General features: G+C 42.3%; 1 protein-coding gene across 1 annotated transcript in view; it reads left to right on the top strand.

Moving 5' to 3' along the window:
• VIP4 (leo1-like family protein) overlaps positions 1 to 5,256 on the top strand; it is a 107,829-nt gene extending 102,573 nt beyond the window's left edge. The window contains exons 7-11 of the mRNA XM_086512065.1: positions 3,551 to 3,730; positions 3,899 to 4,033; positions 4,162 to 4,239; positions 4,375 to 4,614; positions 4,703 to 5,256. Coding sequence (XP_086368191.1) covers positions 3,551 to 3,730; positions 3,899 to 4,033; positions 4,162 to 4,239; positions 4,375 to 4,614; positions 4,703 to 4,843 — 774 coding nt within the window. The 3' untranslated portion in view covers positions 4,844 to 5,256. The remainder of the gene's footprint in view (positions 1 to 3,550; positions 3,731 to 3,898; positions 4,034 to 4,161; positions 4,240 to 4,374; positions 4,615 to 4,702) is intronic.
• The last annotated feature ends 11,334 nt before the right edge of the window (positions 5,257 to 16,590 follow it).

Raw genomic sequence — 16,590 nt, 5'->3', positions numbered from 1 at the left:
CTGTACTAATGGGGGGATGTAAGATGTGGTACATGGGTGGGTCTGGTGCCAAGGCTACCCGGATGAAAGCTGTCGGGTCAGCCCTCATCTGAGCCACTCGCTCCTCAGTGGCACGGCGCTCCCGGGCTCAGATCTCCTCGATCTGTCGGTGGTGGGAGCTCGCGCCCCTGTAGCCTGTGACTCGTGGTCGTCGTCTAGCTCGGTTCACCTCCGCCTGTGGGAGTGTCACTCCCCTCTGAGTGTCTGGTGAGGGGGGGGCGGAAATCCTCTGAAAGAAGTCTGTGAGCTGCGACTGTCTCCCCTCTGTCTGTGTAGCTGTGTGTGGCTGTAGTAGTGTGTCCCGGTGGCTCTGTATCTCTAGTAAGAAACGTCCGAGCTGTCTCTGATCTCGAGATTCCATGATCTCTCGGAGAGTGGGCTGTCCTCTAAATAGGGCCTCATACCTGCCTCTGATCTCAGTGTATGCTCTGCATCTACATACAAAGTGCTCCTCACTCTCCACCTCCTCTGTGCAGGCTCTGCAGATTCGCTCCTCCCTGGGAACACCAGTATGTCTACCGATCTCAATCTCTAACCTGTGTGAAGCCACTCTCAGCTGACCAATTGCCACCCGTGAGCTATGTGGCATATATGTGTCCATGTAGCGTGGTCTCTGTATGAACCCCCCAGACAATATGGTGAGAAACTGGTCTCTGTAATCTGACATCCTCGTCCCCAAGCTAGGTGCCTCCCAGACTCTCCTAGTGTATAGCTGCCACAGATCCTGTCTCAATACCAAGTTCCTCTCACTGCGAGAGAGGTGAACATATGGTGAGTGGGGGTCGTACTCGAATGGTGGTAGGCTCTCCATGTCAAGACCGTGTCCCTCAAACCATGCTCTGACCTGTGAGTACCATGCTCTCTCATGCCCACTCTCTGATAGCTGTATAGCTGCCTCAAATGCTCTACGGGTAAGTCTGTCAGGAGGTAGCTCTCTCATCCTCTGGATGAAGCAAACTGTCTTGAATAGTGCCTCTACAACCATAGGTGGTGTGGCGAGCTCGGCTCTAATAATGTCATGTGGCACTGTCTTCTTGCTGCGGAGCAAGCGTGAGATCATATATACCTGTGGTCTCTCAATTTGTGTCCACTGGTCAGCTGTCAATCCTGGTGCCCATACTGCCGCCGAGTACATCAAGGCCGGGGTGACTAAGGTGTCGAAAAGCCACCCCTTCGTGCAAGGCTCCTGCAAGTGTGCCTGGTGGCACCTCCGCTCTAGCATGGCCAGAGCTGCATATCCTCGGGTGAGCCTGTCAACAGCAGCCTGCCTCATAGTGAAGGGTCCTGGTAGGCTGGTGAATGTGATGCCAAGGTAGACATAGGAGGTGACTACATCAACCTGTCCTCCTGCTGCTGTGAAGGTGGCGGCGCTCCTCACTGCACTGGATGTGTGAAAGATCATAACCTTGGTTTTGCCAAGGTTCACAGTCAACCCTCTGTGTGTGCTGAATTCGTCCAAGGCCTCAAGATGGCGTTGCAAGCCCTCGGGTGACTCTGAAATCAACACAATATCATCAGCATATAACATGATGTGGACCGGAGTACCTGCCAAGTCGCTCCCCTCTCCCCCTGCTCGCAGTATGTAGTCGGAGATCTCGTCGATGTATAGCCCAAAGAGTGTCGGGGAGAGTGGGCATCCTTGCTTAACACCAATGGTGCTAGCAATGGTCTCTGAAAAACCGCCTGGGCAACGAACCCGACCCGTCACCCTCTCATAGAGAGCATATATGGCCCAAATCATCTCTGTCGGTATCCCAATGCTGTGAAGGCGCTGGAAGAGTCTCTCGCGTGGGACTGTGTCAAAGGCCTTGCGGAAGTCCACAAAGCAGCAGTAAAGCCTCTTCTTCCGCGCCTTTGCCCCATCAATGAGGCAGCGCAGAACGAAGATGTGGTCAATGGTGGAGAAAGCTCGTCTGAAACCTGCCTGGCCTGGAGCTCGTAAACCCTCGATCTCTGCGTAGCAGCTGAGCTGTGCCTCAAGTACTGCTCCATATAGCTTGGCCATCGTGTGGCCAATCATGATAGTCCTGTAGTTCCCTGGGTCCAGGGTGTCGCCAGATTTGTGGATAGGCACTATGGTGTGCTGTGTCCACTCCTCTAGGAAGCCCTCCCCTATAGCCCGGTTGAAGACATGTGCAATCAACGGGGCTATAGTGGAGGCCGCATAAATGATGTGCTCACTCTGTAATCCAGTATGGTCAGCTGATCGTCTGTGCTGCATGCGGCGTATGGCCCTCTCTACCATCTCTGCTGTAAAGAAGGAGGAGCACGTGGGGCGAGGCTCGTGTGGTTGTGGAATAGGAGGCTGCCCTGGCACTTCATAAAGTCGCTCTGCATAATCATGCCATATCTGTGGGTCCTCAATAGCTGTAGTCGGACGTGGCTCGTGCAGGGTGCGCCATGCCGTCGCGCTATCCATGCTCATGAATAGGCGGTATAGCTCAAGCTCCTGTGCCTCTTCGAATGCTCGCCGCTTTTGGCGTGTCAGCGTCTTCATATGCCGTCTGGCCTCTCTCTCTGTGATCTCTCCTAAGGCTCGCCGTGCATGGAGGCGTCGGTATAGCTCTCTGCACTCATCATCATACCAGCGGTTCTGAGGCATAGCCCCGGGGGGGGAGTGCGTCCTGTGTGAGTGGTGTGTGGAAAAGAGCTAATAGCTGAAGTGTGGAGAACGGAAGAGATATGTGATGTGAGAACTGAGAGTGGTGTGGATGGGTGGAGGAGACATAGGCCATGTTCGACCTTGGCCGAGTAAATAGAGGCTAGCTCATGTGTGAAATGGATGGTGGTGTGTGGAGTGTGTGTAGTGGAGCTGTGTGTGATGGTATCTCCGGTGATGGAGAAAGAGAGGTATGTGTGGTCGGCTCCGATGGGTATGGGTGGAATGGTGAAGGATGTGATAAGGTGTGTAGCCTCCCTGGGTCCCAGAATATAGTCGACTGTACTCCCCCCTCCTTCTGCAACTCCATGTGGTATACAAGTCAGGCCCCCTGAGGTGGGCCACTGGACCATCCCGTTATAGATAACGGGACGGTATCTCCGGTGATGGAGAAAGAGAGGTATGTGTGGTCGGCTCCGATGGGTATGGGTGGAATGGTGAAGGATGTGATAAGGTGTGTAGCCTCCCTGGGTCCCAGAATATAGTCGACTGTACTCCCCCCTCCTTCTGCAACTCCATGTGGTATACAAGTCAGGCCCCCTGAGGTGGGCCACTGGACCATCCCGTTATAGATAACGAGACGGTGCTGGGAGCCAAGTCGAAGTAGATGTCGTCCGTAAGCTGTGACTGGAGCTCTGTCTGCTGTGTCTCTCATAGTAGCCTCCTCATCTAGAGTGTGTAGTGTCTCTGGGTCCTCATGGTCATATGTCTCACACTGCTCACTGCGTGTACGAGCATTGAAGTCTCCCATAAGGAAGACTTCACCCAGTGTGAGAGAGAGAGAGAGAGAGAGAGAGAGAGAGAGAGAGAGAGAGAGAGAGAGAGAGAGAGAGAGAGCTATGAGTGCCACAGGGAGTTTTACAATCTCAAGGAAGATTGCTGCAGAAGATGAAGTTCATGCCATCCTCACTCTCCTCTAAGTCACATCGGCTGTTGACAGCTCTAGTGGATTCAAGAAACAGAAAAATTTACAAAGTGAAAAATGTCATCACAAACAAGGATCCAGAAAGGGAAAAGGAGGAAGCTGAGAAGGTTCCCTTTTTTTCGAGTCACTTTCAGATTATGCAGTTCTATGTTTAGCATCTAGCGTGAATCAAGAACGTTAAATGACTCACTGCTAATGTTTTGTCTGAGACTTGAAATGAAGACAATGATTTACAAGCCATCACTTTTGCTTTCTTGTGTGCTTGATGCTTACAGCTACACCAAAAGAGGATAAGAAATAAGGAAGATTTGCAGAGGAAACAAGAAAAAATCAATCGCAAATACAATCCAACCAGGGAGAGAGCAGAACAGCAGCTGTCCCCTGGTTTCCTTGAAGGGGCATTGATGGAGGTTTAATCTCATCTTGCATTTTCTTTTAGTGTGTGAACTTGTTATATACTTATTAATCTTGAGCCTAACATCTCTTTGTTTTTTATAAATTGAGAGGCTTAGTTATACCTTTGTACTTGTCTAAACAGGATGAGGAGGTAGATGAGTATCAGAGACAGATGGAGGAAGAGTCTAGAGCAGAGAGGCGAATAATGAATGCAAAAAGGGTAACTATTTTATGCCAGTGCAGAATTTTTTTCCTTCTTATGGACGCCTTCACATAAAAGCCTTGGTCGTTCTGCTCATTCTACGTTTCTGTAAACAAGCAATTTTTCAGAAGCTTCTTTTTTGTGAACAAGCAGTCTTCTGCAACGGCAAGAGAGGCAATAGGCAAGCGTATAAAGAGCAGGCATCCCTCACCACCTCAAAGACGAGATGTCGAAGAACGATATGCGGAGGAGAGTGAACATTCTGAGTATGAGAGCGACGATGAGGAAGAAAATCCGAGGGAGGAGGAAGATGGAGATGCAGATGTGGCTGAGGTTGACGAGGAAGAGGAGCAAGGAGATGAAGCAGAGCACTCGGAGGGGGAGCAGGAGAAGGTAGGAACTTGTGGATTGACATAGGTCAGCTCTTTTGAGCGGGTTGATTGTGATTGGTCGTGCCTAAGACTTTGGTGAATGGGTGCAGGAAGGAGGATGGGAGGACGCAGATGAGGAAATGCCTAAGAAGAGGAAAAGCAGGGAAGATGATTCGGAAAATGAACCATCACCACCTAGGAAGCCGGTTCAGCGCAGGCGGGTAGTTGTTAGTGAAAGTGACGAAGATTGACATGATATTATCAACCAACCCAGATGCTGCCATTTTCTGGGACAGAAGTTCGTCGTCTTCTTTGTTGTCTATACAAGCAAAATTCTCAAGCCAGGGAAGGTGTGCGACAGCATTTACGCAATCTGCAACTACTAATCCAATTGGCCATCATATCTCCATCCAACATGGCATCTATACAAAAAGCTCCTGGTGAAACTTCCCAAGAAACCTTAATACCATATGCCGGAGAGCCAGGCAGGTCCGAATTGCTTAACACAATTGTGGGCTATATCCCCGCTTTTTGCTATCTGACATTGATGTTCTTGTACATCACACTAAGTGAGGTTCACCTCTCAGTGTGTAAGAGAATGGTCTAACTTGATGGAAGAAGAGTTTGTCAATCAAAGTGAGCATCAAAGCACATGTTTGTATTAGCATAGTTTTTTCCATATGTTTCCCATACGGCAAAAGATACGGGTATGGTATGATTGAAGTATGTGTGAACCTTTGAAGTTGAAACATGCGTGATTCTAATTTTATTTTAAAAACAGAAACGATTGAACATGGTAAGCATTCACAGTATTATGGAAATATAAAACTTTTCACATCATACTTTAGTCTCCAAACTACTATGAATTTTAATCATTATTAATGCCAGTTTTTCTTGCAAATTTTGGCCAAGTATGATATCATTTTGTCATACGCCTATGAAACAATTTTACAAGTATGGTTGCAACTATGATAGGAAGCATGTAATTGCATAAATCACTACCATTGTCACCATGTGCATGTTGTTTGCTCTGGTGAGAACTTGAAACAAATTTGAATTTGCATGATATTCTACAAAGAATGCATGAAAGTTGTGCTACAATGAGCTTGTTGAGAGCACTGATGGAATATTTTGATGGTAGATGAGGATGGGATTTTTTTTTTTCAGATCCAAGACGATGGAGGTTTGGAAATAATATTTAGAGCTTTCTGATTTTTTGGTTTTGTGTGGCATGTGCAGTGAATGCAGAAGATTATGAATAGGCACTTATTGCAAATGGTTGCTTTGGGTTGATTGTGTTTGCCGTAGATAAAGAGAAAATCACTTGTATGTTGTAGTTACGCAAAAAAGATGCAAAGCCCAGAAATACTTAGCCTTAATTGTGTGGCCATCTACGGGTGTAGTTGTGGTGACCCTTGTATGATGCAGAGGGTAGAGGATTGGACTTGAACCGCCTAACATCCAGATCCAAGCGGCTTGTTTCATGTGATCCGAATCCTTTATGGCTTGTTTCAATGGACTCTGACCTAAAATGGCCTACTTCGTGGGATGTAGTGAGCTAAAACCTTCATACAAGTAAGGTAATCGGGATCATGATTCAGGTACTTCTCATGTCGCAATGTAGTTGCGTTCTTGATTGTGCCAAATAAAATACAGAAAACCTATATGAACTTGTTGACACAGTGCGACGAAAAATTTGCTTGGCACATTTGAACCCCAAAGCAATTTAAGTTCAGAATACCGCAGTAGATAAATCTTCTTTTGGTAGTTGTGGGAGATGCAATTAATGTGTAGGTTGCCAATTCTGAGTCGTCGTAAACAATGTTGGGTGTAAAATTGCCGAGAACTTTTATACTTATCCCTCAAGCAAGGAGGAGCTGTGCCTCTCTCTCTCTCTCTCTCTCTCTCTCATGTTTTTTGAAAAATTTGGGTTTGTGGGAAGACGCGAGAGCGCGCCGAAGATGTATCTTTGAGTGCGTGCAAAAATCTATGATGCTCTAGCTCCTCATACAACAATCCAGGGTGCCTTGTTGATCCATAGGTGTCGCATCACAACCCACAACAAGCTTTGAATCCTCGTGCAGGTGAGCACAAGGTCAGTTAGTGCTGATTGAAGGCTTTCTTTCTGCATTGTAGAGAGCAGATTGAGCGATCTAGGCTTGCCAGTTTGAAAGCAGCTCGTAGACACCAGCAACTCAAGCAGAGAGGTGGTCTATGTAATTCAAGCAACTTCCATACAATGTGCTTGAAGTTGTGTGCGCGCGCAACCCGCTCACCATCCAATGTTCTTTCAAATTGGAACATTTTTTATTTGCTATTGTACTGACAATTCAATTTGGTTCCGTCATTGTTGCCGCCTTTTGTGAATAGGTAGAGTGGAGGCAAGGGAAACAGGGAAAGCTGCCGCCGCACTTGTCTAAACGCAACCATATTTTGACAACGTTTAAGAAGAATTGGTCATGTTAAATCACAATTGATTTTGGCATATAAAATGTCTCTTATGTATTGTGAAGCACTCGTGCGCTTATGTCATTTATGTTAGACTCATGTAAATTTTGAGCTTATGTCACTTATGCATCCAAATTTTTTAATGTAAGTTGGGTTTGCTAGTGTATAGTATTATGTATACCAAATATTATGCAACCAACTTTTTGTGATTTGGAGCTATGAGGGTGTATTTATTTTATTTGAGTTATTTGACAATTGTCTATGCACACCGTTGGCGAGATTAGGTTATTCCTCTCAACTGTGATTGAGCTGAGGTCTTGTTGAAGTAAAATTTTCCCTCGATCCATTGGATAGGTCTTTGGAACATTTTACACTTACTTTGCTTGCACTATTTTGTGCATGTTTGTGCACAATGTCTAACATTGTGGCAATCTCAAGTCCTTGTATCTCCCCTTTTATGTATAGATTCTATGGATAATGCCTTTGTACATTTGTATGGAGCCACATTGGCATTCTGATGCAGTCTTTTTCTTAGGAATGTAGGATTTTCAACTGTTGTGAGGGTTGTGGTGAGGTTTTTTGTTGTAAAGTATGGGAGTTTTGGTTCCCACACAAGGTGGATTAGGTTGTTGGAGTTCCCTTATGTAGTCTTGCTATAGGACATTCAACCTATCGGCTTAACAACGATTTGTTTGCACTAAATTTGTGTCAAAACTTAGTCTGTAGCTTATTTAAGATACACGTTCATTCTCTTATTATTTATGGGTGTGAGGTTTTAATTTAAATGCTAGTAGTGCTTAATTCTAGTAAAATTTTGACATAGTTCTTCAATTGGAAATTTCTTTACTATCTTATTGATGAGAAGATCATAGTTTTGACAAAGCCTATGAGAAAAGAATTGCTCCCAATAGATATACCTTATGTAGAGGCCGTTTGATTTGAGCAAATAGTATTGTTGCATTACATTTAAACAAGTTTAACGTCATTTTCATTTGATTATAAGATTAGGAGTTAAGCTAGAGGAAAAAATGAAGGCTATATATTTATGGTGCTTTCTACCTTCATCATGTCCATAAACACTTTTGCACTTCTTGATGGTACTCTGAACTTTGATGATGTAGCTAGTAGCTTGAGAGTGTATTGAACAAGGCAAGCAGAATGCAACCCTCATTTTTCTCATGGTGATAGGAAGAACACAACAAGTACTATGAAAGAAAACTCATGAGAATCACAATGTCCCATCAAAAGAAAGACATCAAATGCTAGCCTTATGAGAGATGGGACACGTTAGGAATGTTGTTGAAAATCATAAGAGAAAAAGAACAAGGATAAACAAGAGGATAGCCTGAAAGAGGACACGGGTAGTGCTAAGATTGAAGAGGTTAATGTAGTCACACAATTATGATGGTATTTGCCTCTTTGTTCTACAATGAATAAATTTTTTTGTTTCATAGCACAATCCTACTTAGACTTGTCATCCCTCAACATAGCTTCATCATACCAAAACGAATCTTTGTAATCTGTCAACATAATGTAGTTTAGGCTTCGCAGTGCGCACAAACCGTTCAAGTGGACTAGAAAATCAAGTTAATGTTTTGAATACAATTTTTACATAAGAAATTGGTTCTTATTGACATATGAGCACTGCTGGGTGAAGTGTTTCTAAATGTTTATAGCCACGCTTTCTTGATCCTGCATTGAGAACATGTTGTTCTTTATGAACATGTGGCGCAACATCTTGGAAAGTGATTCCCCTAGATGTCATTTGTGCATCTTCTTTTATAGTCTATCACATCAGTACTATGGATAGTTAAGCTATGAAGGGTTAAGCAAAGTAGCATTCATGATTAGAGTAGCATAACAACACATAACAAGAGAGTGAAATGAAATGAAAACTTGAATATTGAACTAGATCACAGTGAGAGTACAAGAAGGATCTTTCTATGGCCTTGAGCTAGATAAATTCATCCCAAACACATCCTTGGGGAGAGGGGCTGACTTTAGAAGATAGGGGCTTAATTTGGATGCGAGTGCATGCATCAAATGTCCATCTAATTTTATGTAATGTCATCTCATATCATCTCATTTCAGGTGAGTGTCTCAAGCGTAGGTTCATACGCTAAATCCCATTCTCATCAATCCTTCCCCCAAGGTTTAGGCTACAAAAAATTAGAGTGTCTCAAGTGTAGGTTCATACGCTAAATCCCATTCTCATCAATCCTTCTCCCCAAGGTTTAGGTTTATGGCCTTGAGCTAGATAAATTCCTCCCAAACACATCCTTGGAGAGAGAGACTTACCTTAGAAGATAGGGGCTTAATTTGGATGCTAGTGCATGCAACAAATGGCCATCTAATTTAATGTAATGTCATCTCATTTCAGGTGAGTCTCTCAAGTCTAGGTTCATATGCTAAATCCCATTCGCATCAATCCTTCCCCCAAGGTTTAGGCTACAAAAAATTAGAAGTAACTCATACGTGTCAAAAATGCCTCATAGGCTACAAAGATGCCTCATATCGTGTTGGCAAAAATAGGTCATAAGTGCCTAAAATGCTCACAATCATAAATTTCATTATGACTCATAAATGCCTTCAATCAAACTTGTGATCATATTAGAGACCAAGCACTCTCATGACTATCTTCAAAATGATACAAAAGAGTGAGGTAGAGGTAATCATAATGTGCTCTATAAAATGCCAGAGTTGCAAAAAAAGGAGTCAAAGTGGGTGCTCCCTTGATCTTGTTCATCTTGTCCTTTTGCAACATTGGATTCAATCTCTGTTTGCTTCTTGTTCTTGTTGATGGTTTCCTTCTTTTAATCTAATACATTTTGACTTGTTTTTGTGGAATGATGCTGGCCATTCCAAAGTCTTTGAGAGATGTTTTTTAATGCTTTTGGACTCCTTAGATGTAAATAAATCATGCTTTACAAAGTGTACAAAGGCGGTGTGTGCCAACTGTCTCTACGCATGCGGGCAAGTTGTGCAGGGTACATAATTTTGTTGTTTTTGTACATAGAAGTTATGAGACCTCAAAGAGTGAGTAAGTGCATTAAAAGTATGAAGAAAAATTGAACTTTTATCGGTTGGTGTCGTGAGTGAGTGGGATTTTTCAACTGTGAAGAATAAACTCTATGTTGCTGCAGCATGCGGTGAAGGGTGAGAGTTTTGATGTAGGGGTACCCCTCTCGCCTTGCAAGAGCTTGATGTGGTGAGTTGAGAGTGTGTATCTCCTCAATGAGATGGTGAAAGTGGGTGCTTAGCTCTGCATATTTACCTCTCTTTATCTTGGTTTGAGGTATGACATCCATGTTGTGTGCACTTCCTTGTGATACAGCTAGTCGATGGTAAACTATGCGTTGCAATTCCTTGCTTGTACATATGCAAAAGGGCAATGTTTTTCCGAATTTTTTAATCAGTTTTTTTGAGTTTTTCTGTTGAACTTTGTGGGTTTTCAAATTGTGCTGATTTGGATGGGTTTCGGCCAAACTATGTGTATATATGGGAGCGCCTATGGAGTCTCTACTAGCACATGGAAGGGAGTTTGAAAAGAAGTGAAAACCTTGTTTCTATAAGCAAAAGTGCAGATATTTTCATGTTTTTTAATTCACTTTTTTCCTTGGTTTTATTGATTCCTTTGCTTCCTTTGATGTATCCAAGTAGCGGTGTAGAGGGAAGTGAGTCGAGGCTAGTTGAGGTTGAGTGTGAGTGAGACTGTCAAAATTTGTGAGAAAAGATCAGCCCATATTATCTTGAGAGAGCTATTCTCTTCATCCTCTTTTCTCTGTGTTGGCTTGAGGTGTTGTAGAGGCCAATCCCCTAATCCTTCACAACGTGAATGACCTATCGTTCCACAAAATGCTTACATTTGTTATTCCTACATAGCAATAATGTCTCCTAGTAAGGTCCTAGCTTTCCACATGCATAACACCTTGTTTTGGATGTTAAGGCTAGATATAATTCTCCCCTTGAAGAGGATTGTGCCTTTTTCTTATGCTATTTTTCTTCCTCTTATAATGAATTGATAACACTTTGTAAAGCAGGTGTAGTTTTTGTTTCTTCAAGTATGGTGACTATGTGATCTTGGGTAAATCTCTTAGAAGAGTAAAAAATTTGTCATCTTATTGCACATTATGTCTTATGTAAATAGTCTATGTGACAATTCTATTGAGAAGGCTAGCAATATCCTCAATACCCTCCATGGTTACTTTGTATCATTGGTTCTTAGGCTTAATTTGCTTTGTTTAGTTTTGGCTTAAAAATGTTTCTCTCCCACATCCACACCATGTGTACGACCACACTTATTCACAAAGTGAACATCATTTGTAGATTTCTATGATAATTATCCCTAAAGCTTGCTCATCTTTTGTAGCCAATTGAGTGGCAATCGAGGATGAAGAAACCCTAGTTTGGGTAGGATTTAGCTTGGGTTGCTTGTTTGGGGAGCACAATGGACAAAAGAATTTCCTTTATTAAGTACCCTCTCATCTTCGTTTGCCAAGTAAAACCTTGGCCATTGAATTTCTTATCACTTTTCTCTTCCATGGTGCCTATGGAGTGGTTTGTAACAATCTTGGAGATGCCCCAAAAATTGGTTTTTTTTAAACTCCTTACAATAGCAAGATCACCACCATCCCCCAAAGAGATAGATAGCATACACATCCACGGTTTTGTCTTACATTTGGTTGCACAAATTTGTGTGTGTGTGTGTGTGTGTGTGTGTGTGTGTGTGTGTGTGTGTGAGAGAGAGAGAGAGAGAGAGAGAGATTGATTTAAAATATCCTTTGATGAGAATATTTTACCCTTGGTGCTTTTAGTTTTCTATCGGAATTGCCTCTTGGATTGGAAAGGCCTCTTCAGACTGTGAAGACATGCCCTCTATTGGATAGATTCTCCATGTGATAGTGTGGGATCACTTGGATAAACTTTCGGCTACACTAGGAATGAGCCCTTAAATGCGTTTAGCACCGGGCTCTATTGTCTTTGGAAGAGTAGATCGTGGGAATACCTACGAGGTAGACCCAACACAAGCATAAAATCTGGTATTAGAGCGAAGGGAGGGAAGAGTGCATGGTTTTTTTGCATGCGCATGCAAAGTTGATTTGAGGTCTCTCCCCCCCAATGAAATGAGGTGTCATGTTTAGCATCCCTTGATCACAAAGACGTGGTGGTTGTGACCTTCACCAAAGGCCACAAGGAAGGCTCTACATGAGTGCCTTGAGAAGGGCAACCCTCATCTTTCTCTCCCTTAATTATTGCTTGGTTCCCATTCACATTTTTTAGAAACATTGGGTGCCCTAAGGGGTGCCACTCATGCAAAGAGGACTTGAAAACTTGTTGGGCAAGGCCACAACGGGTGAAGTTGGAGTAAAATACAGTGAAGACGGCATAAGAATTTATAGAAGGGAGGTTTGCAAAAAATTTGCAGAGAATTCAAAACAAAACAATTTTGTTATTCCAAGGGATTGCTCACCAACTGACCTTCCTATGAAGAGTTGCAAAAATGAAAGTCTTTGGAGTTGTTTGCGAGAATAACAAGGGGTATTTTGGGAATTTTAAAAAATTTAAGCGTATTTTGGGAAATTTTAGCAAAATTTGAAGAATATTTTGAAAATTTTAAACTTTTGAGGGATATTTTGGGATTTCCCCCAATTTTAGGGATGTTGTAGTAATTTCACCCTTATATAAGATGTGGAAATTCAAAATCCCAAAGGATGGATTAATTGGAGCTAATCAAAAGTTATAGCTCATACGATTAATGATGGATACAATCTAGTACAAATACCATCTTTCAACAAGTTTTACTTGGTAAACTATAGTGATACATCACCCAGGTTTGCTGGGTATATCCACTCAAGAAAAGCCTTTTCTTTTCTATTTTCAACAATGATATTCTCTATGGTTAAAAATAGTAAAGGTTGCAAGGTATAGACCCCGAGGGATTCACTCTATATACAAAACAGGACGCCACCTGCAAGCGGACAACTTTGATAAAACCCCTATATACGACTCATATTAGGGAATATGACCCCCCTTTCTATGCTTATACGACAATCAATGAAGAAAACTATCATACCCCTATCTTGCATATAAAATTTAGGTCTCATATGATCTAACTCAGTAAAACTAGTCAAAGAGTGTGTAGCATAGTGACTGGCAACGCACTAAGGAACCACTTCTGTTGATAACTAGATGTATACTCAGTGTGTCTTAGTTTGACTTTCAAACTATGTGCCCGATCAACATTTTGATCCATCTAAATTACTCAAAAAACATGGTTATAAAGTTGTGTGAGGTTCTCCGTGTAAATTTATATCCATATAAACTCTTTATAGCTTTCATCCCTCAACAAATGAACTGTAATCACAAAACAAGCAATTGATACAAAGCAGTGTTAGTTCTTGCATGTATCTTTGTAGCTATTGACTCACAAGTTCGAGGGAAGACTCTTTTGGGAAGACATGATTTTGAAACACAAAAACTTCCTTTTTTTTTCACTTCTCTCTCTCTCTCTCTCTCTCTCTCTCTCTCTCTCTCTCTAAATATGATACCCCCCTCTCTTATTTTTAAGCTTCGGAGATAAATTATTGGGGGCATGCCCCTAAATTATACGTTTATGTAACTTGTAAAAAAACCCCCCTCCACTACACTTACGTGGTGCGATAAGTTTTCCATGGTGAATCCCCCGGGGTATAGACCCTTTGCAATGGGTGAGGAAGGGCATACATGTCTGGTGTATTCAAGGGATCTTTAACTCATAAAAGAAAGTTATTGCCTTCCCTACTGTGTGTAACAAACAAGCTCTAAATTCAAAGATAACAAAACCATAGAATTAGATCATTATATGCTAACATGGCATTGCCTACATGCATCCACAATATATCATGAAAGCAACCTTGCTCCCATTGTACAAGGTCTTCTCTTAATGCAAGCTTAGCAATGTAGTATTTCTCTTAAATGATGATTTTTTCGTCACCGCTTTCAAGGATGCAACCCATCTTTCCCTCTTGAAAACACTAAGAGTTCTAATAATGACATGTATACACAAGGCAAGCTAGAAGTCCTTGTTAGCCATGATGATACATATCCAATTATTACAATGTCAAGTAAATTATTTGGTTGCCTCATTTAGGAATTGTCAATGAAATTTCAATACCATGTGGAGTCTTCAACTCCAAACTTGTTCTCTCTCTCTCTCTCTCTCTCTCTCTCTCTCTCTCTCTCACACACACACACACACACACACACACACACACACACACACACACACGGCATATCCTCCCTGTAAAGGAACAAGATCTAAAGACTACCATTTGTACTGTCCTTTGGAGCAATTGAATGCAAACCAAAAGGTTAAAGAAATCAAAGTCATATGCTTCAATTGTATAGTAAGGGGTATTTTACTAATTTCACCTTTGTATAAGATGCGGAGATTTACGATCCCAAAGGATGGATCAATTGGAGCTAATAAAAAATTATACCTCATACACTCAATGATGGATGCAATCTAGTACAAATACCATCTTACAACAAGTTTTACTTAATAAACTCTATTGATAAGTCACCCAAGTTTTGTTGGGTATATCCACTCAAGAAAAGACTTTTTCTTTTCTATTTTCAACAATGATATTCTCTATGGTTAAAAATAAAAAAGGTTGCAAACTATAGACCCTTTGTAATTGGTGAGAGAGGGCATACATGTCTGGTGTATTTAAGGGATCCTTAACTCATAAAAGCAAGCTATTAGCTTCCCTATCGTGTGTAACAAACAAGCTCTAAATTCAAATATAACAAAACCATAGAATTAAATTATTACAGGTCGATATGGCATTGCCTCCTCCATTTTACTACATGCATCCACACTATATCACAAAAGCAACCTTGCTCCCATTGTACAATGCTTCTCTTAATGCAAGCTTAGCAATGCAGGATTGCTCTTGAATGATGCTTTTTTCATCACCGCCTTGTATGCAAGGATGAAACCTATCTTCCCCTATCAAAAACATGAAGAGTTCTAATAATGACATGTATACACAAGGCAAGCTAGAAGTTCTTGTTAGCCATAATGATACATATCCAAATATCATAATGTCAAGTAATTTTTTGGTCGTCCCCAAAGAGTTGGTCTAACGGTAAGGCTTTGGCATCTCAACCTATGGGTTGTGGGTTCAAATCCCCCATTGGGTCGCCTCTAGAGGGACACCATGTGCTCACCTGGTGTTCACGTTCATATCCAAAGATCATGGTCGTCCCCAAAGTGTTGGGCTAACGGTAATGCTTTGGCGTCTCAACCTATGGGTTGTGGGTTCAAATCCCCCGTTGGGTCACCTCTAGAGGGACACCATGTGCTCACCTGGTGTTCACGTTGCTAGGGCTCTTGCCCTCATCATGGATTGCAAGCTTTCTAATACAAAATGTGGAGCGCTTCTGGCAAGGGTTCTCCATTTATGAGCTGAACAGACGAGACGTTCTGCAAAAGTCAAGATTGGCCCCATCCTCGAGATTCATATCCATCACAGAAGAAGTGCAAGCTTAAAGAGGTACTTGAATAGTAGCTTGAAGAGGCTTCATGTGTTAAGACTGAATCCAACACAGGCTTAGTCAAATTCTCAGTTTCCTTTTCTTTTTAAAGCAATCTGATGCGGAGCTTCAGCTAGTTTAACAGGATTGCACCCACACACCCACACCCACATGTCCTAAGGGTTGAACCATAGCAGGCGTGCTTAAAGCCCCTCGCCTTTACCCCTAGGCCAACTCCCCTTGACGAAATTCCCACACTAGACCAACTCCCCTTGACCAAATTCCCAGTTTCTTATTCAAAATGGGGAATGTGCAATCAGAGAACGTGAAAATGGACGACTATGTTGTGGGCATATCCAATATTTTTGCTGGGTTGGGGTGGATAATCCACTGAACCATATAATGAAAAAGATAACAAATTGCATTGTTATGAAGTGTGCGCAAGGGAGTTATCGAGGCCTTACATCACGGTGACCAAGCAAAGCTTACATCGTGCTGCAAGTGAAAAAAATCGACTCCCCTTTGTAGAAGATGCTTTAAGACTAAATAAAGCATGAACGGTAGGCTACACATGGTGTGTGTCACAGGTCTATGACACATAGGCTCCAACTGGACAAAAGAGGGATACAATGGAGACTCTACGAAATGCTCTAAGATAGGATTCACTGAAAGGTCACATAAGTAACAGCCCATACCCAATGTGTCTCTTTTCTCCAGCCATGTATTTAAGCTGCAATGCAATGTAGCAACTTGTTTATCCTACCCTTTAGGTCGTCTTACTATCAAGTCGGTCTTACGGAAGGCATTGAAGAGGCCTGAGTTCATTGGACCCTGTCTGCGCAAATCACATGGAACCATGTGAGGCATGCCTTTGAAGAACTACTGTGACAAAATCTTCCCATCAATTAACTAGTTAGCTTCACCCATTTCATTGAACTAGACCATGTTTAATACTCCAATGTGCACTGCACGACAACAAAATAAGTCACTGGGTTCTTCACCTTCCCCATTTATGCTCATGGAATAGATGATA

This window comes from Adiantum capillus-veneris, chromosome 5 (genome assembly GCF_014529385.1).
Source record: "Adiantum capillus-veneris isolate H3 chromosome 5, ASM1452938v2, whole genome shotgun sequence".
Classification (NCBI taxonomy): domain Eukaryota; kingdom Viridiplantae; phylum Streptophyta; class Polypodiopsida; order Polypodiales; family Pteridaceae; genus Adiantum; species Adiantum capillus-veneris.
The sequence above is the reverse complement of the archived record's forward strand: the minus strand, read 5'-3'. Positions and strand labels throughout refer to the sequence as shown.